Source organism: Stegodyphus dumicola, chromosome 8, assembly GCF_044657685.1.
Source record: "Stegodyphus dumicola isolate Sdum_Otavi_A_Nest chromosome 8, ASM4465768v1".
NCBI classification, from domain to species: domain Eukaryota; kingdom Metazoa; phylum Arthropoda; class Arachnida; order Araneae; family Eresidae; genus Stegodyphus; species Stegodyphus dumicola.
In genome coordinates this window covers 124,245,667-124,269,200 of record NC_140775.1, presented here as the reverse complement: position 1 = coordinate 124,269,200, position 23,534 = coordinate 124,245,667, and the positions used below count along the sequence as shown (strand labels likewise).

Below are 23,534 nucleotides of genomic sequence, written 5' to 3'. Positions count from 1 at the left end.
TATAGCCTTTCAACCATTGCTTTTGGAAAAGCGCCATTTTACATTAAAACCAAACTGCCAAGCAATTTATGCTTTCAAATGTATAGTTACAGTTTAAAAAATGATCTGATGTGAACATACCATGACTTCCTTGTATAGCCTATTAAATTATGCGCATTTTTTGCTGCATTTCATTTAAATTAATTGTCCCGAATTTTATTAGAAATATATTTCTCATTCAACAAATTCAGCTAGTTCTCACTTCGCGGCAAGGAAAAATACAGAAAACCTCAAAACATCTTAATTAAAAATTATAATATACAGAAAACCTAAAATACCAAATAAAGTTAAAAACCGTTGGAAAAAAAAACAATTTTTACAATTAAAACTAAAGTTTTAATTAATTAAAATTAGACACAAAGACAAATTTTTCCGTGCACAAAACTTCTGGTCCAACGCAGCAAAAAGACACTAAAGTTGGTGCAGAAACTGAATTCACTATGCTGTTAAATTTAAAGTAAACAAATGGCGGCGCCGTTAAGCTTAGTCTAACTTAAACAACTTTTAAATTGTTAATAATTCTACAGCTAATGCATGGATTAACTAAATGCATAAAAACCTTAACTAGAACATAAAAACTATATAATTCAATCACTTTTAAAGCAAAAAATGCACAATTAACCAACATATAAGAATAAAAACTTATTCCAATCAAAGGATTTTTTACTTCCTTGTACGAAATAAAGGAAATATTGTAATCGCGAAAAAATTGAGATATCTTATTTCAATGAAAATGTCCATTCTGACCACTCTTGAATTCATTTGAGCATTTTTTTTTTTTTTTTTTTTTTTTTTTTTTTTTTTTTTGCGAGACATCTGCGCGCACGGACATAATAAAGAACATTTTCTCAAAACGGATTGTAAAATGGATTCAGGAGAGTTTTTTCCCTTGATTTCTGTTCGTACGTATGTATGTGTCTCGCATGACTCAAAAACGAGTAGCCTCAGAGCGTTGAAATTTTATACATGGGAACTGTTGTAACATGTGGTTGTGCACCTCCCTTTTTGGTTGCAATCGGTCGCACCAAAAGTATATATATATATTTATATATGTACGCACTCTATTACTCGGCTCGGTGAGCTCAGATATTTTATTCTTATATATTACTAAACTGTGCACTTTTGCTTTAAAAATGATTGAATTATGTTGTTCTCATATTTTAGTTAAAGTTTTCATGCCTTTATTTAATTTGCATGCAGTAGTTGTAAAATTATCAACAATTTACAACTACCTAACTATTATTATTTAGCTATTATCAAGTTATTCAAGTGTGGCTAAGCCTAATTTTTTTACCATAGCATAACCGTATTTGTTTATATTTGAAATTTAACAGAATATTGAATTCAGTTTCTGCACCTTCTGTGACTTTTTGCCGCTTGGGACCAAGAGTAAACTTTCAGTTTCGGGCACCAAAAAATCTCACTTCTTACCCGCTGGCCGAATAGCTTGCTTTTTCGTAGAAACTCTAATTTTAATCGTTAACAATTGTTTTAATTGCTTTAACTGTATTTGGTGTTTTATGTTTTTCTGTATTTTACAATTTTAATGAAGATGTTTTGAGTTTTTATGTAGCTTTTCCTTGCCGTGAAGCGAGAACTAAATTAACTGAAGGAGAAATACATCTATAGTGAAATTCCAAAAAATAAGTTTAAATGAAATGCAGCAAAAAATTTGTATAATTTAATAGGCCATACAAGGAAGACATGTGGAAACCACGTCAGATTATCTTTTTAGACGATAAAGCAAAGCAAAATCGTCTAAAAAAGGTGTTCGAAAAGCCTCTATATATCCATTACTTCCCCCTCCATTTTTATGTCAATGTGTTTAATTGATAATATGTAAATAACATAAGTATTTAATTAGCATGAGCACACAGTGTAATTAATGTCTAATTCAAAAGTTTTTTTAATAAGTATAATTTTATATAATTCAAAAACTCCCCCCAAAAGTGACATGTATCTTATAGAAACTTGTACATGTATTCTAGTTATTACATCAAATCTTAGTTTGAAGGTTCGGAAGCACATTTTAATCTTGTAATGTAGTAGTTATTATCTTCTAATGTAGTAATTATTATTCTTCCGGAAGCTTAGAAATAGAATTTCTAGAAATTATTTCCTAAGGATAATAATTTCTAGAGCTTCCGGAAGCTCTAAAAATTATTATCCTTAGGAAACTCATCTTAATCGTCCACAAAAGTATCTCTCTCCTTAGGCAGATAGCCCTAGCGGGCTTTTCCAAAATCAAACAAATAATACCAAGGTCTTAAATGATATAGATGAGCCACACATGGACAAATGCATTCTGATAAGATTGTGAAATTGGTAGATAAATGACGCTTCATACTATATTAGATATGCTTAAAAAAGTGTCATGTATATTTTTAAGAACGATCTAGGACTTTATTCATTCTAAATAGTAGAATGCAATAATTTTAGAAGTTATTTTGACGAAGAAAACATTAAATCGGTATTTATTATCAAAGTGCTGCGAATTACTTGGGGCTGGAATCATAAAAGACACATTGAATGAAAATATAAGCAAATATTTCCCAATGATTCATATGAATGAAAATATAAGCAAATATTTCCCAATGATTCATATGAATGAATCATTTCCAGGAGCACTTCCTTTATGTCCAAGATTTAAGATCCGTTTTCATCCCCTTTTTAATTAGAGTCAGAATTACGATGAAAAGATTAAAAATATTGTGAGTCATTGATTAAAAAAGAAATTTTTACTCAAAATTCTCTCTTTCCCCCTAAAAAGGGGGGTGGGTGGGGGAATCTGAGAAGTTTCAGATTTTAACGGTCGCCCTAACGGATTTCTTTAAGGTTTTTACGCTCTTGCTGAGCTTGCAGTCTACCAGTCTGCTCTTACACTCACTCCTACTGATTTTTTTTTTTTTTTTTTTTTTTTTTGAGACCCTTGCAGCTTTATTTTTAAACATCATTTTCTTCGCTCTTACGCCATATACAATTAAACAGTAAAATTACAAAAATTCTAAAAGTAGCATAGCAGTATACGTTCAAAATACCCAATGAAGCGTTAAATGGATCCATACATTTTTTTATTCAGTCTTTTTCCAGTTCTTCATATCAGTGTTCAATTTTTTTTATTAAGCTAGCTTTACCATTTTTTTTTTTTTTTTTTTTTTTTTTTTTGTCTTTTTATTATTAGTGTTTGGTTTGGTTATTTATTAACTAGAAAGCCCGGCGGTCATACGAAATGACCACTGTTCTAGATGTTATAAATTGTACTTAAAATGATTTGTGCAAAGGTGTCTGATAAGTTAAACTGAATTACCCAGGGCAGGTGGCGAGGACGCCCCTTTGTTTACTGCCCCACGGGGTTTCCCCCTTCTACTTGCTTAATTGCTTAAAGTAGAGTGCAATGAAGGAAACCACTGGCGGTACATTTCTTAATAGCCCACCGCTAGCTCAATCAATAAAGGTGATTTAAATAATGAAATGTTAATTCACATGTCAAAGATCTCTTTGTACACAACATTTCTTGTGTAGATCTTTCCATCATTTTTAAGCTTGCCTTGCAGAGGACCATCCATTATTTTTAATTTTACGTCCGTTCTTTCACGAACTCTTGAACAGGCAACATAAAGTTGACCGTGTCCAAATGCAGGCTCAGGTAAAAAAAGCCAACACGCTTAAGCGTTTGCCCTGAGACTTATTGATGGTCATAGCAAAGGCAAGTGTTACAGGAAATTGTCTACGTCTCAATTGAAACGACAACTCTGTGCCGTGGCAACTTCATCCCATTGGTTAGCACAGTTACGCAAGCAGCCAATAAACTATCGGCGACAAACAGAGACCTAAGCCGCATATATATATATATGGGGTGAAGTAACATCATGTCCTCCGAAACGGCTGGCTCCCGGGCTCAGCGAAGCACACCGTTGGATTCCGCAGGTTCGTGGCACGCCATTTTGACCATTCGCGTCTTCTTAGGACTTTAATTAGCCGAGATATTAATTAAAAACTAGTTTTCCCCTTACGTTTTCCCTACATTTTCCACTTCCTTTCTTGGGTTTCCCCTATTAGATGGATTTGGCTACATGCCAAATTCTTTTTTTCCGAATATCAACGGAACGGCTCCGAGTTGAAATTCCAGACGCGTATCCTCGGATTCCAAAAAATTCTCCGAATACATTGATACCGTTCTCATCTTCGTACGACTTTAATCGGCCGAAATATTAATTAAAAACTGTGGAAACGTTAATTTCCGCGCTCATTTTTCCGAGTGGCAACAATAAACTATCGGCGACACACACTTTAGCCGCTTATATATATAAAAAGAATATCACATTCTTCGCACTTACGCCGCATAAAATTTGATTGAACATCAAAATCACAAAATATTTAAAAACAGGATAGCTTTAGAATTTCTGATAGACAGTCTCGCGCTCGCGCGCTGGAGTTCAAAATATATTCTTCCGTGCACTGTTGTCACTGCTGATTTTGAAAACGTTGAGAGTTTGTTAACATTCATTAAAGTTTTACAGAATACGATATAGATCATAAAACAAATTCGCAATTTACAATTCGGGCTTCCATGTGGCCATGTTTGGTGGGGAAGTACATTATTCACAAGTTGATGGTCATTAGGTACAGTTATTTTTTCACAATGCAAGAAACATGCACACATTGATGCAGATTCTTAATTATTTAGTTTCTTTAAATATAATACAGGGCGATAACAATTTGTGGCAACAATTTGAAAATTGATTCGGACATTTATAAGTGATTTGATTTCAGACTAATAGCCCTTCTGGGCTAAAAAAAAATCTGAAAACTTTCAAATTTTATATTACGCTCAAAAAGACTTTTTTAAATTTTTTTATTTATTTATTTACGAACATATACAAGTTTCGAAAGTCTTTGAGGTAACGCCATATTGTGCTCAAAATTTTAAAAACAGCATGTCTTCGGAATCCGATAGACAATCTCGCGTGTTGGAGATAAAAGTGTTTTGTACCCTATAGTGTTGCCACTGCTTGCTTTGAAGCTGCTGAGTTTTCAATCAAAAATTTGTTAAAGTTTTACAAAATAGGCAATAAAATTCAAAATTCCAAATTTGGGCTTCCAGGTTCCCGTGTTCGGGTAGAGGACTAGGTTACTCAAAATTTGATGACTCTAGGTACCATTCGTTTTTTCACATTGTGAGAAACATACATCTATTCATGTAGATTCTTCACTATTTAGTTTCTTTAAATATAATACAGGGCGATAATATTTGGTGGCAACAATTTGAAAAGTGATTCGGACATTTAAAGTGATTTAAAGCAAAATGCCGTAAACGCCGTGTACACACTATTTGCCCTTCTGAGTTGACGCCCATTTAGGCTAAAAAAAGCATGATCGTTATTAAAGAATTCGAAATAATGAAAAGAAAAAGTATGGTTATATGAATATAATTCATTAATCATTTTAAGATTTTTTTTCCAAAAATAACCTCTATTTAAAAATCCACAGGTTGTATAACCAGATGATATGCTAATTTTTTTTCAAGCACTTGCTGCTACCCGGCAGGCGTTGCAATGTTTTAATTCTGTTATGAAAGTTTTTCTTCATACGTATTTTGCATGTTTCGATTGGCTTGCGTCACCTGATAACAAGGTTGATAGTACACTGACTACCAATAAGTATTTGGACACCTATGCAAATAACGATATCTGCGGTCCTAAGGTACGTCACGGACTCCGCCGGTATATATCGTGTAGGAAACAGCATCGGCTTTAGTCGCATGCAAGATGCCTCGCAGATCGGAGCTCTCTGATTTCGAGAAAGGTATAATTATCGGGTATCACAAATGTGGCCGATCCTTAAGGGACATATCTAGCGATCTGAAGTACCCAAAATCGACAGTGGCCTATGTGATTAAGAAGTGGAAGGTGAGCGGTGATTGTCGGAAAATGCCCCGAGTCGGCAGACCAACGAAACTGGAGATAGAGACCGATGAGTGCTGTCCAGAGAAATTCGGAAGAACCTCACCCAACCGATGGCGCTCATCCTCGAGGAGTTTCAACAGGCATCCGGGAGTATTGTTTCAATGAATACCATCCGTAAGGAAGCACATCTGCTTGGTTTTCATGGTCGTGCTGCTGCCCGTAAGCCTTTGATCCCAAAGTCCAACCGCGCTGCTCGGTTAATGTGGTGCAAAGCACATCGAAATTGGACCGCAGATCAGTGGAAACGGGTTCTTTGGAGTGACGAATCAAGATTCACCCTTTACCGTTCGGATGGCAGGGTCTGGCGTCTACCTGGAGAACGTCTCCTGCCAGAATGCATTGTGCCAACAGTCAAGTTCGGCGGAGGTGGAATGATGGTCTGGGGATATTTCTCCTGGTATGGGCTGGGACCCTTGGTCCCCATTCATGCTAAGCTCAACTCCGATGCCTACTGCACTATTTTGGATGACAATATGCTTCCTACGTTGTGGCAATTTTACGGGTTTGGACCCCTGTTACTTTCAGGATTACAATGCCAGTTTCCATGTTTCGACGTTAACCAAGGCTTGGTATGGTACCAATGGAGTTCATCGAATGGACTGGCCTGCCCAGAGTCCAGACCTGAATCCTATCGAGAACCTCTGGGGCGAGTTGCATCGCCGAATTCAGGGGTGCACTACCCGTGCAAAATCGGTGAAGGAACTGCTATGTCTTCTCCAAGCCGGCTACTTCTCCAAGCCGGCTCTGGAGGCTCTACCAACTATTGATTTTGAATAAAGTTAGTTTTTCTTTTCTATCACAGGTGTCCAAATACTTATTGGTAGTCAGTGTAGTTCGGGTGGTGAATTTAATTCTGGCAATTTCATTTTTCAACCTGCGCAGTACATTCCTGGTGTTTCATTCTTAAATTTGAGAGCTCTCTAACGCATGCATAATTACATAATTGTCCATCTTTCCACTATCCACATTTGGTTGAAGAATAGGTGCTACTTTGGTAGACGGTTTCACGAATTTTGGCGACTTTTTTTTTTTTTTTTTTTTTTTTTTTTTTTTTTCGAGCGATACGACTTATAGTAAACCCATTCCTGAACAAGTTATTTATGGTAAACGATACTTTGTTGTCATTTTATTTTTAAAATAATGCGTTTTATTATGCATAAGTTCCGTGTTTTAAATATTATTTATGGTTTTTAAATCTTAAAAATCAATTTAATGCTGCGTTTTTATTTGAAATAAAAATTTTATTGTTTATGATATTTTATATAATTTTATGTTGTGGGTGATGTAATCATTGACTTCACCTTGCTTTAAAAGTAATTGGTTTTAATATCTATATATTTAATTTAATGTTTTAAACATTATTTATGGCTGTTAAGTATCAAAATACAATTTAATTTTGCATATTTTTGAAAAATGATTTTATTATGTATGATTATTTAAATAATTTTAATTCTATGCGTGATGGAATCAGCTCCCTGATTGGTTTAAGCTGTAATCAGCTCCCTGAATAATTGTTGAATATTTGTGCATTACCGCGACATTTTAAAATTTTATTATTTATCTCTTCCAATTCCTTAGATTTCATAGGAAACGGGTATGTCCCTTTCAAAGATTAATGTTGTTATTGCTAAGTACCAAGAATTATTGGTATCGGAATCAAAAAATTGTCCTTTGAGACCTTATTTAGGCCAACCTGGCTTTCTTAATCAAAGATTTATTTATAAATTGTTACAAGAGTCAGAAGAAATTTATTTTAAATTTTTGGAGGAAACCTCGCTAATTGCTTCTTCAATGAAGTGCGAGAAATGTGGATCACAGATGAAGATCGTTAAAAGAGCCGATTCTGATGATGGCCGTATATTGTATTGTGGTTAAGGTGGAAGAAACAATCGCTGTAACGGTAAAAAAAGTATTAGACATTCCTTCTTTTTTACCGGCAGTAAACTTCTAATTGCTGTCATTTTAGCTCTAGTGTGCGAAGCGTTCTTATTTACTTATTTTAAAGTATTTGATTTTAAGTAATATTTTAATTCTTTTAAACGTTGGTATGATGGTTTTTAATTCGATCTTCAGTTTAAGTAATATTTTAATCCAATTAAACGTTGGCGCAATGTTTTTATAGCGGTTTTTTTATTCTCTATTTCATTGCTATTGGAAAGTAATAATTTAACATTACTTTAGTATTTTATATTCGTAGTAAATGTATTTATTTACATTTGCCTGCCATCTTAAAAAACAAAGTTTTCAATCCATTATTTTTAACGATATTTATTTTTTTAAAGTTTCGAATACTTTACTATGCGCAAAATACGTAAAAACAGCGTTTTTCAAGATGGCTGACGGTTGCAAAAACCACGCCAACAATTGCGCCAAAGTAAATCGCCAAAAATCCGTGCAACCGTCTACCAAAGTAGCACCGAAGAATATAATCATAATTAGCATCGTAACAAAATGCACCAAGATTTAAATCAGAGTGAAGTATTCATTTGGATCGAGCAGTGCGTATTCTTTACTTTTTCTACGAACGTGCTTGAGCAGTGCGTAACTCTAACGTTTTTCATTCTTGCTTCCTGTCGCTCCTCTGTTTCAGACAAATGGGCTTGAACAGTGCGCATTCGAACGCTTCCCAATCTTGCTTTCCGTTGCTCGTTTGCTTCAGACAAATTGGCTTGAGTAGTGCGTACTCGAACGCTTCCCAGTCTTGCTTCCCGTTGTTCGTTTGTTTCATACGAACAGGCTTGGAACAGTGCGTACTCGGACGTCTTCCTTCCCGTTGCTCGCTTGTTCCTGAAGTTCTTGATGCCTTTTCTTTCTCGCTTGAGGTGTAGATCGAGTAACTGATTTTCGCTTTGGTGGCATAATTGATTTCACAGTGAAAGCAATGCTTTGTGACGACTAATACAAATTCACATTCAAAAAGCAACGAAAATGCGTGAGATGCAATAACACGCATGTTAATGCGTGCGTATTAATGCATTAAAAATTAAATATTTTACCCTTTGCTGAACGATAACACATTTTAAAATATATAAATGTGGGCAGTGGCAACATATTTCTATTAAATAGTCGAGTTTGTTTATTAAATTCGAGAAAAATTAATGTAATTGCGTTTTTCTGAGTGGCAAAACAATTTTTTTATGTCGTCGAGTTTTCTCATTAAATTTGAAACATATATATCTTACAATTTGAAGAGTGGCACGCAAAGCTTTTAAATCGCTGAGTTTTTAATCAAACGTTAAATTAACGTCAAATATATGTATATAAAGAGTGTGGACCCTATGGGCTGCTTTTTAAGAAATCTTATTTAGACAGTGGCCTTTCTCTTGTTTTTACGGTCATGTGCGGCAAGTCTCATATAAATCGGAACTGATCTGTAGACTTGTGTAAAACAAACATTTATAGAGTCAGAGGAAGCCACGTTTAATGAAACCACAGACTTTGAGCGGTCGCGTACAGCGCTCCCTATCGTTTTCTGCCCATGCTTTCCAATGTGATTATGATTCCTAACGATGTTCTCTGCCATCTCTCCCTTAGAACTCCCTTAGTTTTAGGACACCCTGTATATTTATGTACACAATAAAACAGTCAGTGCTAAATAGGCAAAACACAAGGAAATATTGCTACTTACAAGTACTTCTCAAGACAATTTTCTTGATGTCAATGCCACGAAAAGCTGTCCATTCTAAAATCTGAGTATACAGCTGTTCGTCAGTAACAGTTTCGTTGTTCAGGTAATCTTCGACGTATTCAAGCTGATTTCGGTCTTCGACGAGCTCGTTCTCAGAATGGCCACGTGGCACCAGAACTTGCCTGACATACAAATAAAAGCGAACTTCCAGTCCCTTCCTGAAAAAGGCCAATGGTATAATAATTAAATTCCTTTTTAGTACTTCACTTTTACTGATAAAGCTAAGACAGTTATTCGATGCAAACTTCTAAACATAATATATAATTTTCTTCAAAATTTATAAAAACTTTGCCAAGGATACTGATTATACCGATAGCACAGAAAATCTACGCAAGATTTCTCATACAGATGGTGCGAATGTTATCGTAACAATGTTTTTGTACATAAAACAGCAGAAATACACCTGGCGATACATAAAGCATAAAACATGCGAAAAGTGAAAACAGGTCCGGACACCCGGGTTGCTTACATAGACTAATCAGGTATCGTCGAGACCCCCCCCCCTTTATCTAAAGCAATAATTCCAAAACAAGTCAATACATCGCCTTACAAGGGCAAAGTGTTAGACTGCATGTTTTGCATAAACGACACATTCTCTACACACTAAAAACTTCATTTACTAAAAACGCAGCACACTGCTTTCGATTGCATAGTATTGTTACGAATTTTGTATTTAGATAGCTAATTTTAGTAGAATTATAATTGAAATTGTTTTATTTCCCCGTGCAATGCAGCGCGAGGTAACTTTTAAGAGAAAGCTACTCCAAAAAATAAAAATATAAGAGTACGTGCATTTAGCATTTAATAAATGGATATCTCTTTCATTTGTATTGAAATTGAATAAATGTAATTGACAACTGTGTTTTGATTGGCAGTTTGACAACTGTCAATTTGCGTTTTTCATGTCTCGAAAGCAAAAGCGCGATTTAGAATATGTATTAGATTTATATATAGCTTGGTTCTAATATAGGTATTTTGATACAAAATAAGACTTTTTCTGAAAAATCATATCAATTTTTTTCAATATTTCATTTCTAAAACTCAAATTATTCCAAGTACCCAAGTTTTGTAAAAATCACACGAGTAGTTTTTAAAACATTAGCTCCTCGGTGTTTATTAATATCTCTTTCTTTATTCAGCTTATTTGATTCTTCCTTTCACAGTTCGAAATTTAGGTTCATTCCAAATAAAATTCGCTTATTTTTATGATTAATTTTCAAAATTTGTTTTTAAATAACTTTTATAAATTTTTCAAAAAAACTTTTGAATTTATAACCCGCAAAATTTTTATCATCATCGTAAAGTAGATGTAAGTCTAAGCATACCTGCAAAAAATTAGTTTTTTATTCAAAATTTCCTAAGATATACGTGAATTTATTTATCGGCGCATTTTGAAATTTGGCGTATTTGTCACAATCGATAATAAAGCCAATGTTAAAATTATTTGAAGTATGAACGATGACGTTTTTTCCGTTCATGTACAGTGAAAAAAATAAAGGAAATTAGGTTCGCTCTAAATTCAGAAGTTCGCCAAGTGAATTAGTCTTGGCGCAAACTGAAAAAATACGCCACGATAAATTTTAGAATTTCTCCGTAAATTTCACACCAAATTTTACAAATTTAATATTTAGGCATAGTTTGAGTCGTAGAATCGAAATATGGAAAAATATTGGCATATCATATCACAAAAAGTCCGATTTTGTGTCAAAATACCTATATTACAACAGTGCTATATATAAATCTAATATGCATCCTAAGTCTCGCTTTCAAGACATAAAAAGCAATTTGAATTTCGTCAATCGGCCTAGTAGAAAGGAAGATATAGAACTGCCACCCCCCTTTTTTTAGCAGTGTATATATTTCATTATGTTTATTTTATTTAATATGACTCTACTGTGATTGCATGCATTTTAAAGCAGCATCTTAAGGAGCCAGTACTTGGGTGGGTGACCACCCACGTGACCTCGGGCTCTCTCCACACTGTGTATTTGTTACAAAGTGAACTGTTACACAGTGCTTTACTGATTCTTAGGACTGCTTCCTGCGTTTATCGCATATTAACCACTCAAGTCCTATGTCTCGCTGTAATGGTTTATAATGTGCTTATTTTGTTTGTACTTTCGGTAAACTCAACTGCTGCATCACGTGACCCTTCTGATTATGAACTTTATGCTGCTTTCAACTAATTATAACTATCTACTTTATACTTTAATACAACTTAAGCCATCTGGATTCATTTAGCTACCTTGTATATATTTTGTACAGAGTTATTTCATTCTTTCTCATTTCTTTTACCATTATTTTTACGTGAAATGCATCTGCACATACATGCCCACTTTTCACGCAAAAGTGGGCGATCGATCCCAGGACAAACGATTTTCACTTTTTACTTCCTTGTACGAAGTCAAAAGGAAGTATTGTAATCGCGAAAAGTTTCAGGCATCATATTTCAACGCAAATATCCATTTTCACCGCTATCGAATGCAATTTAACGATGTTTTTGCGTGACATCTGTACGTAAGGACAGAATAAAGGACTCTTTTCTCGCCCAAAAATTGTAAAACTAATTTAAAATGAATTCTGAAGAGAATTTTTCGTGGCGTCTGTGCGTACGTATGTATCTCGCATAACTCAAAAACGAGTAGCTTCAGAACTTTGAAATTTTGTATATAGGACTGCTATAACATGTAGATGTGCACCTCGTATTTTGGTTGCAATCAGCGGCTCCAAAAGTATATAAATATATGTATATATATAGTATATCCACTCTGTTACTCGGCTCAGTAATCTCAGTTTCTTTATTCTTATATGTTTGTAAATTCTGCATTTTTTTCTTTAAAAATGATTGAACTATGTTGTTTTTATCTTCCGGTTAAGGTTTTTATGCCTTTAGGGAATCTGTATGCAATATGTTTAGAATTATCAACAATTTAAAAGTTGTTTTTCCATGGAGGCCACTGATTGCTTTCATTTGAAACAGCAGAATATTAGATTTGTTGCCAATCTAGAGAAAGTAAGATTCGCAATAACAATGAAAGATAACGCCTTCTTTTATTATTGCGAATTAAATCATGCTTAATCCATTCTGGAATTTATTCGAGGAAATAAGTGTTTAAAATTTACTTCATTATTTTCAATACAGACATCTTGAGTTTTAATGTATTTTTGCCTTGTGCGATGTGAGAACTGAATTAATTGAATGAGAAATACTGAATCGTCTGTGAAAAACTGTTCCTTTTTGTTGTTGTTGTTGTTCTTTGCTTAATTTCTTTTATACATTGTTTTAGATTTATTATAGTATTTGAATAGAACATGTGGCAACGATTAGATAATTCTTAAGATGATATAAATTTGTGCATTCTGAGTTAAAAAATGAATGAAATGTAACATTGTTAAGTGAAGCTAGGACCAGAGTGTCGCTATGGTAAACAAATATAATGAATTTTAAAGAGTCCATTTATTCTATTGTGGTTTATTCGCTATCGACGAAGTAGATTTAATTCAGTCCAATAAGTTTAAATGAAATGCAAGAAAAAATGGGTATAATTTAATATTCCGTACAAGGAAGTCATGTGGTGCACACATCAGATTTTTTCTATTTATGACATAGCAGTATTACTGAGTCACTACTGAAAGTTTTAATATTATTATTAACTAAAATATCTTGCACCCTAATTATGAATCATTTAACCATTTTTTGCGTCTATTTTGTTTAATTATGCCTTTTTCAGCCGTCTACACAGGAATTCTCTCAACCAATTCACGTGTGCCGGGAAAGGCACAAGTGACAAGAGTCACACTGCTCTCCCCATCCAATACTGTCCTCCTAGATTTTGCCAAGCACTCAGTCTACTTCAAGCGCCCGTAGAGGCGACAGTTGGAAAACAACACGTCTTTTAAGTGTTATTCGCGGAGATCAGCGAAACTTGGAAATCTGGTCTTAGTTGTTTAGTTAGTTGCTGTTATTATTGCTGCGAGATCAGCGTGAGATCGGATTAACTTTCTCTTTAGATCCTCTTTGCATTGCATTGTATTTAACGTTCTTAGTAGTTTGAAGTGTAACTACTGTTTGTAATGTGTGAAACTGTGAACACTTGTACGAATATTTCTGTGGAAAATTCCAGAGTTCTAAAATATTTCTTTTGATAAATATAAATTTTATTAACCTATTATCGGACTTGTGCATTATCTCTGTTACGAACTCGTACGCACGCAACAATACATTACATAATAATCTGAATTTAAATAAATGTAAATTCAGTTTTCGAGTTTGGGAAAGTAGAGGAATCGTCTAACAATGATGAAAGAAGTGCATGGAGCAAAAACATTAAGAATCAACTGAGTTTTCCAGCGTGGACATTATTGCCCACCAGAGGGCAACGAAAAGATTAGGGAAACTTTATTTTTTTGAGTACCAGGGGAGGGGGTAAGGTTGCACTGAAAAGCAACGGATAACCAAAACACGCATAGAGAATTTGCTGGCCTGAATATATTTAAAACAGGCCTTTAAACATATATTTATTTTTGAAAATATCACAATCACGCATCTTTACAAGAACCATAATAAAACGTATCAATCAAGCCTTCCCACGATTTGATTCTAAGATGCATGTAGTTTGATATCTTACTCCAAGGGATTGGAACTTTCAAATATCAATTGACTAGTTCAAAAATATGACTAAAGAACCGTACAAATCTGCCTACAGTTTACATTTTAAAAATATTTAATATGGCATTATTGCAAGGGTAAGAGAGTATTGAATAAATTCGAAAGGTTCGTTGAGCAAAATAAAACACAGGAAGAGGGTAATGAAACAAAAAGAACTGGAAAAAGTAAAACTATTTATAATGAATTAAAGAAATATAGCAAATTTCACTTTTTTAAATTTAAACCTAAAAACTAAATTTTCAAAAATCAAAAATTATTTTTTAATATATTCTGGGGAAAAAAGTACGATTTAAAGAAAGCTTTAAAAATGAAAAGTTCTCTCCCTTTGTGTGCAACCTGTTAGCCTGTATTCTAACTTTTGATTAATCATGTTTAAATCTAAAATTAAAATTAAACCCTGAATCTCGGAATTTTTCCGATTTTATTTTCCGTTCATTTTTAAGTTAAATGCTTTTGATTAATTTTAACTAAAAAAATTGAAAAAATAAACCTGGGGTCTTACTCTTTCGGTCTGACGTCCGTTACATATGTATTCGGCAGAGGTAAGAAAGCGAAAAGAATATTCTGCATCTCCTGTTCGTATTCTTCCTGCTTAGACAGACGTTTCAGCTTTTCAGATAACTCATTTTCACTGTCTAGCGAATCTTCTGTAGCCAAAATTCCGCCAACATAAGTGTTCACACCTGTATAAAATTGTATTATACATTAACACAGATTTGTATGGCATCATCCAGGAAAGATGTAGATGTCTAAACAATCCCCAATAGAAAACTGAGAACTGAAAATTTCAAATTACAGTCTAATACTCCGAAGAAAAGTTTATCATCAAAAATTTCGAAAAATAAAAATATCCAAAAGTCATACAAATATTCCATTAAATTTCTGTTTTTTAACAAATATAATATTTACTGTTGACAACTGATATAAATTCTGTATTCGATAAAATTAATATTCAATTAAAAAATAATTCTCAAAGCTCTAGCATTCGTTCCTGCATTTTTTTCTGGAATTTAAGAGCGTATAAATATAAAATTATCAAAATTAATATAGACATATATACTGTTTTAAATATATGTACATATTTAAATCCTTTTATTGCATTGTTGATTTTTATGTATTGTTGTAATATTGTTCGATGATTATTTATTTAGTTAGTTATTGTAGCTTTTAAGTTAATAATTTTAAGGTTTGTTTTGTATTTCTGACATCACTTGTGTTTTGTATATAAGTAATAGTTTCTTATGTATAACCAAGAATGTTAGAATAAATAGAGTATTCCTCCTCCGTATGCCCCGTGCAATGAAAACGAAGCCATGAAACGTTACAATATGACGTCAGGACTTATCATGGCCGCTACCATAGGCGACCTTCTGGTTGGTTTTGTTTACATTCTAATCGGTGTGTCTACATGTTAACTTTCATCACTGAATGTTTAAGTCTACCGTTCTAATTTTAATACTTAACATAAATGATTTTCTACTTAGTACATAGAAAAACACAAGGATTGCAAATAACAGTTTCAAATTCAATAGAATCTAGATATATGAAAATGTGTAAATGATAACTATAGTAAAACTTAGAACATCAGTGGAAATTCTAACAGCATTTAACGCAAATTATGTCTAACAAACCATTGAGTCTCCGGATGTTAATATTTCCTCTCAAAGTCAGTGTAGTTTTATTTAACGATATGTTTTGCAGCCTTACCCATACGCTGCATGGTGGCCACGTTAGAAACGTCACGTTGTTGACATTTCCTTTTTTTCCTTTCTGTGACGTCATGCCTACTCCATTTATTCTAACCTCCTTGTGTATAACTGTCAATCTTTCAATTCTTAAGGTAGCAACGTTTAAATTGTAAAAATAGTTCAAGTGGGGAGCGAAATATGATCAAATATGATTCTCATGAGCCTAGGCAACCGACTTTTCCCAATATTTCTAAACGCTCGTGCTTGACTAGACCCATGCCTGTGTTACACAAAATAAATTTTGCTCCAAAAGCTCTGATGACTTTTTCTCCATCTCCAATTTTATCTCAACGAAGAAATGCAACTTCATGCAGTCATGCTCTTGAAGGATCCGTTAGGCATGTGGCAAGAACAAACATTATACTGCGCTGTGAGTAGTATACCATAAAAAAACCTCAGAAATATCGAAGTATCGAACGAGTTTTCATAATAACGGTTTAATTTTGAATTAGTAGCATCAATTTTTCTGAGCTGCTTTTGTACCAGTTCTCCAACTGAAAATGTAATCTTCTGAGGGATGGCTTTTCCATCAGAAGTCGCGAGTTAGATATGAAAATTGTGTTCTAATTTGAGAAAGAAAAACAAATTTGCGGTATATGAAAACGAACTAACAACTTTTCCGCCGGAAGAACGCATTGCAAGGATAAAAGTTATAGGGAAAATATACAAAGGTATCCTAAACGAAGAACTGGAATTGAATGAAAGTACAGGCAGGAGTAAAAAATGTTACAAATATCATTAGAAATCTCAAGAGATGGCAGAAAATATAGTAGAAAAACAAAATTTACAAATTTTTGGAAAATTTACTCGCCCACGAATCTGATAAAGAGATGAATATGCTAACGGCAAGTCCTGATTCACCGAAAAAAGTGCTGAAAAATATAGACCGGACGCAAGTGGGACCTTTCGTGAATTTTTATAATAAATTGTTGATTTCTTCCAGCTTCTTTGAAGTGGTCATTTAAAGAGATATCAACCAAGTGATAACCCGCAACAATATGTAGTACATGTGCTATAACTAAATTTCATCATCACCAATCGATTATATTTTGGGTTCACACAATAATATTCATAAGAAGCAGAATTAGAAATTTTACAATAAATGCATTACAGTACACTAGAAATTTGTTTATCATACTTATGGTATAAAACAGTAACTATTCCTACATGATTAAGCTTTTTACACTGAACAACAACGCATTTTTGTTATAACGAATATAATTAAAATATTTCAGGCGTCCTCTATTAATGGTCTTGTGGTGTACTTTATCTCTTTTTTTTTAAAAGACAAAATTTATTGGCTACCTTAAGATAAGAGTTCTGTGTGTAAGAATTGCATGAATAAATATTTTCAGAATAATTGGTCGTAAGACCACGATTTCAATTTAAGAAACGAAGTAAATAATGTTTACCTTCAGATGGCGATAATTTAGTCCCATGAAACCTTTTGTGAAAAATATACAACTGAATTTTTAAATAGACCCTCCTAAAAGAACGTCATAGTTAGCAAGTTGCTTTTAATTTCATTAATAGATCTTCCCATTTGAAAAAAGAGATAAAAGAAAGAAAAATACGTTGTGATGTGCTAAATTGCCCATGGTTAAAATATCAAAATTATCTGACTAATGCTTGCACATTTTCCATATATAGATACGAAACTTGCCAACAGAAGTTTTAATAAACTCTTATGTTGAATAACTTAATAAAGCGTATCGTATATCGTCCCATATTGTGAATAATGTAGAATTGATACCACTCATATATTTAATGCCAAGTTTTGAAAACTGATTGCAAAAGATCAGCTCTGTCAGTCTAATAACCATCTTTATGATTTATCAGAAAGACAGATTTAGTAGTGCCTCTGATCAGAGGGACAGGCTTAGTGGCCCTCAATAAATTTTAGCAGGATACAGCTGCAGTGTGGTATGCTCGCAGCGTTATTGAACACCGCACTGCAGTCTGCAGAATACCATCAGTGACAGCACAGAACTTTCTATAGGGCAGGAATGGAATCTCATTGCACAAGAAGTCTTAGATAGCCTTGAACAATACCTATACGTTGCGAGACCTACAACAGGTTTAGATATCAACAAGTTTCCGATTAGACAGCTTTCATCGGTTAAAAACACACTTATTTTCCCACTAACCTGTAGTGCGTTCGTTCACTTAACGATTTTTCTACTTCTTTACAACTCTGTAGCACTTACATAAAGGCAATGAGGAATTAATAACACTCCAAATAACTTCTGAAATAATCCTTTAGTTGATATATATCAGTGCATGTAGTTAGGATTTGCTTTAGTTAGCATTATCCTCAAATTCAAAACATTCGAATGCATAACGCTTTGAACGTATTCTATGCAGAAAACTTCAGTTCTGCCTTCACACATTTTCCTAATCTTTAGCAATCTTTAGCAATCTTGCTTTTAAGCAAGAAGAAAGGAGATGAGGATTTTGGGAAGTGCTGTTTCCTCCAGTCCGTGAAGACTTTCCTAAATTTATAAAATGTGAATAAGCCGCTGCTGCCACATCCTTCCTGCTTTGCTGGCTTTTATTAACGTTTTTTTTTTTTTAATTTTATTTATTTATTTTTATTTTTATTTTTTACTTTTCATGTAAACCTGATTTGACCATTCAAAGCTAAATTGTTTCCTGATTTCGTAAAAGAGCAAGATATCAAGAAGAAATTCAGTCGCTATTTTTGCAATGTGTAGTCATTTAATAGCACTGAAATTTATCTTTCTCTTCACTCTGCATCCCTATTCTTCTTAATTCCGTAGAATTACTAAATGTAAATGAATTACTTACTAAATGTAAATGAATTACTAAATGTAATTCCGTAGAATTACTAAAGATTTATCGATATTCGAGAACGCGTTTGGCAGTAGCTTATATTTCACTTTCCTGTTATCACCAGCCAAATAACTCTTCAACTTACCTTTGATCCGAAAAAGATATGGGTGGATATTAGATTTTTTGTCATAATCTGTTTCACACCAATAGTATCCTTGTAATTTCAAAGGATGTTCAAACTTCGTGCCGAGTAGCGTATCCAAGGAAAGCGTATGACCAGACAAATTAGAGGAACCATTCTTGATCAGGAGATAATCTTTATACCAGCGAACTTCCTTGTAGCCAGTGTATTTGGCATGACACGTCAGCAGTGGAAGAAGAATATCAGTTCCGGTGGAATTGTTCACGATTGACGAAGATTCGGTGACTTCGGTAGCAGAAGCTGACAAAAGAAAATTATGAAAATAATGTATTTAATTGATGATATGAAATTTGATAAGAAAACATGAATACAGTCGCACTTTGATAATACGTCATTCCTGATGTTGATTTGAAAATGACCTTTTGAATAGACTGACTTCTAAAGCAGAATTTTTTTTTTTTTTTAATTTTAATATTTTTCATACTATATCCTCATTTCAGAATTCAAATTACAAAATGAAAGAAATATTTTATTAACTTACATATAACTTTAAAATAAAAATGAAAACAGCAAAAGTTGTTTCTAGAAGATTTCTGGGAATTGAGGGTTTTGCTTTTTTAAATCATCAAATTAATCATGCTTCCAATTTATCGAAGTTCAATGGATATATCCTCTTTCTATTTTATTATACATTAAAGTTCTACCTTTTGCAGAAAAAAAAGGGGATGGGATTCAAAGATGTCTTTCGTATGCTTCGTGCCTTAACAAAAGCAACTTTTGATAATGATATTTTTTATAATTACTTCTGCTTTTCTTTTTATAACAATAAGGTTACTTTACATATATTACCTTTTATCAGGGATAAATACTTTCGCCCCCCAACCTGTATGGTGATTAGCGACGTCGCTGACTGCCGTGCCAAAGGGCCCGGGTTTGAGTCCCGGAGAAGGCATGGATGTTTGTAAATGTATAGTATCGGTGCCGTATGGCGGCACTCTAAATATGCGGCTAGCCGAAAGTTCTCTCGTCTGGTTTGGTGGAAGGGAAGACCTTCGGACCCGTTCCCCCCCCCCCGGGTTGCTGTCGATCAAAATTGAGGGCGGAACTGAGACAAATCGCACTGTCACCTGATAAGTGCTCAAGGCTGTTGCCAACGACAGGCGTAATCTAGCGCTCCTTGCCACGAGGTATTTCGTGGGCTTGAGCTGACTACATCAGACAAGTGAGCATAAGGAACAACAACAACAAATAGTTTTAATAAAATTTCATGTCTTCGCAGAACTAGATAAAATAGCAAGCAATTAAAATATATATTGACCAATTATTTCTGTGGACAGGAAAGAAAGACTCTAATGTAAAATGTGAAATTAAGCACACACACAAAAAAAAAAAAAAAAAAAAAAAAAGTTATGCTGATTATTGATCGATTTGATCGATTTTAATATTAAGTCCATTTTATAGTCGAAAATTTTTACATAACCTTTCTTTAGGAGCCCAAAAAAATTGCTGTTAATTGTTTTCCTCGTTCCTGAACACAGGATGCTATGTCAATAGCCTTCAAAATAAAGAGAGTTTTACCGAGAGGCATCTAGATCATCCTAAGGTCCTCTTCCGTAATTATCAGCTCTTCACCGTCGCATTTATAACCTAAGTAAGATGAAGGACATCTGAACTAGACTTCTTTATCAATTTAGCAAGAATGAACTTCATTGTTTTTAAATTTACAAATAATATTGTTTCTAAATTGATACGATTAGTAAAATTTCAGTTCAATAATGAATAACAGAAAAATATTTAAAATATCTACGCAGGTTATGTTTTCAGAATAAAACTGATTTCGTTCTGTAAAATAAACCTCTCATACAAACTGAACTGGATCATATTGAAGGATGATGACTGTAGATTTATGGGAGCTATTACCAGGAATGATGGCCATGATTATCTCAAAATCACGGTATCAATGGATAGTTAGAAACAAAGGAAAAAGAAATTAATCTGTATTATATTTAACAGAAAAAATTATTAACAGTTTACCTATATTTTCAAGCAATTAATAGGGATAATAAATTCATTTCGTCAGCAAACCATATTGTAGAGTCATTAGGTCTCTTTTATATCAGAAAGCTGAAAAATGTGCAATGCCCACGCCGGGACTCGAACCTGAACCTCTTGAATACGTGCCGAGTGTGCTACCGTTACACCACGAAGGCATCCTGGAAGAAGAAAGAAAATACTTTATATACTCCCCCTTTAAAGGACGACTGGAGATTAGGGAGCCCAATGGCCAAATCCTCGTGGTGACGAATCGTCCTCCACCGCTTTTAGTGCGGTCGCCACCGTAGAATAATTTAGAATTTTTTTCAATATCAGGAAACTGAAGAAATCTGCAATGCCCTCGCCGGCACTCGAACGTCCCCGCGTATTAGACCTCTCAAATATGCTTTTCCACGAAGCATGTTTACCTTTACCACACCACTAAGTTATGCTGGAAGGAGGAGAAAATACTTTATAAATTCAAGTAAGATTTAACCAGTAAGCAAAACTCTTTATACAGTCAAGGTATTCTGTATGGAAAATTTTCTACTATTCGGTCATTTTTCAAATCATTTCATTTCTAGTGAAATTGGATTCATTGACAAATATTGAATATTTTTCTGATTTTCACTTTCTAATGTATTTTGTATCTTGCATATGCTCATTACAAAAACTTGACAAAATTGCAAACAATTATAAAAGTAAGTGAATATTTCCCCAAAATTCTATGCATTTTATTTTGCAGTGTTTACGTGAGTATCCTCACTTTTAATCCTTTAATGTTTTTTTTTCCTGTATTCCAAGTAAATTTTCGAGCAAAAACCTTAAAATTCTCAGTTTCCTAGAATTTATTTGCGAATAACTGTAATATCATTATGTTTTCAAAATAAAGATTTTTTTAAATTCCTTATTGATAACCTTTTGTATAATTTTGATCGAATCACCTAAAAATATGTTATCTCTTTTCTTATTGCTGCCATTGCTAACCATCAGATTTTCAGTTATTTTACTCTGATTACTTATTTTTTACATTGCCTTCTAAGGATTTGGGAGAAGATTTTACTAAATTGTTACACTGGTTGTTTAAATAATTTTGTACATTTTTGGAAGAGTTAGCTTGAATGAAATTTATGTGTGTATATCACTGAGCTAGATTAAATTTCTCTGACTCTTACACATTCGTGTAGGTGGGCATTTTTAACCCAGCTCATTTAGACTCAAAAGAAGCTTTGAGATTCATAAAAAAATAATGGCGATACTATTTGAAAAAAATATTTCGAGCTGGAAGAAAGAGAACACGCTTTCAATTCTTAACTGAACATTGATTTCATTTGAACTACAGACTTCTTTTTTTAAGTTCTCCTTCACAAATGTGGCCATAATTTGAATTTAAAATGACGCACAACAGTGTGTCATGTATTGCATAAGTGTCTTAATACATAACATACTTTAGCTAATGATTTCAATTTCAATTCATTTCAGTAAGCACTTAATTGAAAACTGAAAACGTTGGAAAAAATCTTTATTTGGTTTCATGACGTTTTCATTTCTATTTAGCTTAATAAATGGAGCTATATTTTCCCCCCTTCTTTTATTTGTTTATTTATTTATTTTTACTTTCATTCCTTTTATTTAAAGCGACAAATCGTCAGAATTATTTTTGCTTTTTTAACTGACGAAGATGGCACAAAATATTTTTGCTCTTTAAAGAAGCGCAGGCTACAGCTTGCAACAATTTCTTTCGAAATACACAAATATTTTCAATAAAATTATCCCCAGTCTGAGGCTAAATTTTGTATAATTATCCGTATTAATATAATATCTTAACTAAACTCCCATTTTTTATTTATGACACTGCTGTTGCCCATGTGCGATACATAAAGAATCTGAAACAGAATTTTAAGACAAGAAATTTTTCACGTGAACAAATTAAATCACACTTACTTTCCTGAAAACATTCCAGCAGAACATAGCATATTATAATAGCATATATGGCCCCGTAGATACATTGATGGGAGGACATATTACGGGTGCTCCTGCAAAACTTATCCAGTCAGCATATGGTGCTAAAAACAAGAAATTCTCTCAGTGAATTTTATTAAGTTTTAGAGAAATTAAACTGTGACACTACGTTTTTCTTTATTTTGGTTAATTTTATTTAACAAGCTTGTTTATAAAAATTCATTAATGTTTTTCATATGTCAAAATACATTTTTACATTTCAAATGCATCATGGCGTTTTAATTCCTTATTTTACTTTGCTATCGTATATTAATTGTAAAATTATCAAGGTCATACTGAAAAATTTTAATAGAGGGCATATTAAAGCAACGAATTAACAACCATGTGTTTGGAAAATGAATATACCTAAATGAAGCTTTTTTTTTTAGTGATCTAAATAAGTGAAAGGAGCTTTTCTCAGTGTGTATGTATTGCAATGAAAATCACGGTTTTA

General features: G+C 33.4%; 1 protein-coding gene across 2 annotated transcripts in view; it reads right to left on the bottom strand.

Annotated features, from left to right (window-relative positions):
• The window catches only part of LOC118184050 (adhesion G protein-coupled receptor G6-like), a 105,362-nt gene that overhangs the window by 76,433 nt on the left and 5,395 nt on the right, over positions 1-23,534 (bottom strand). For both annotated transcript variants that reach the window (XM_035353685.2, XM_035353684.2), the window contains exons 2-5: positions 23,024-23,145; positions 19,049-19,345; positions 14,865-15,045; positions 9,634-9,851 (exon numbers count right to left, since the gene is read on the bottom strand). In XM_035353685.2, the coding sequence (XP_035209576.1) occupies positions 9,634-9,851; positions 14,865-15,045; positions 19,049-19,345; positions 23,024-23,102 (775 nt within the window). In that variant the 5' untranslated portion in view covers positions 23,103-23,145. The remainder of the gene's footprint in view (positions 1-9,633; positions 9,852-14,864; positions 15,046-19,048; positions 19,346-23,023; positions 23,146-23,534) is intronic.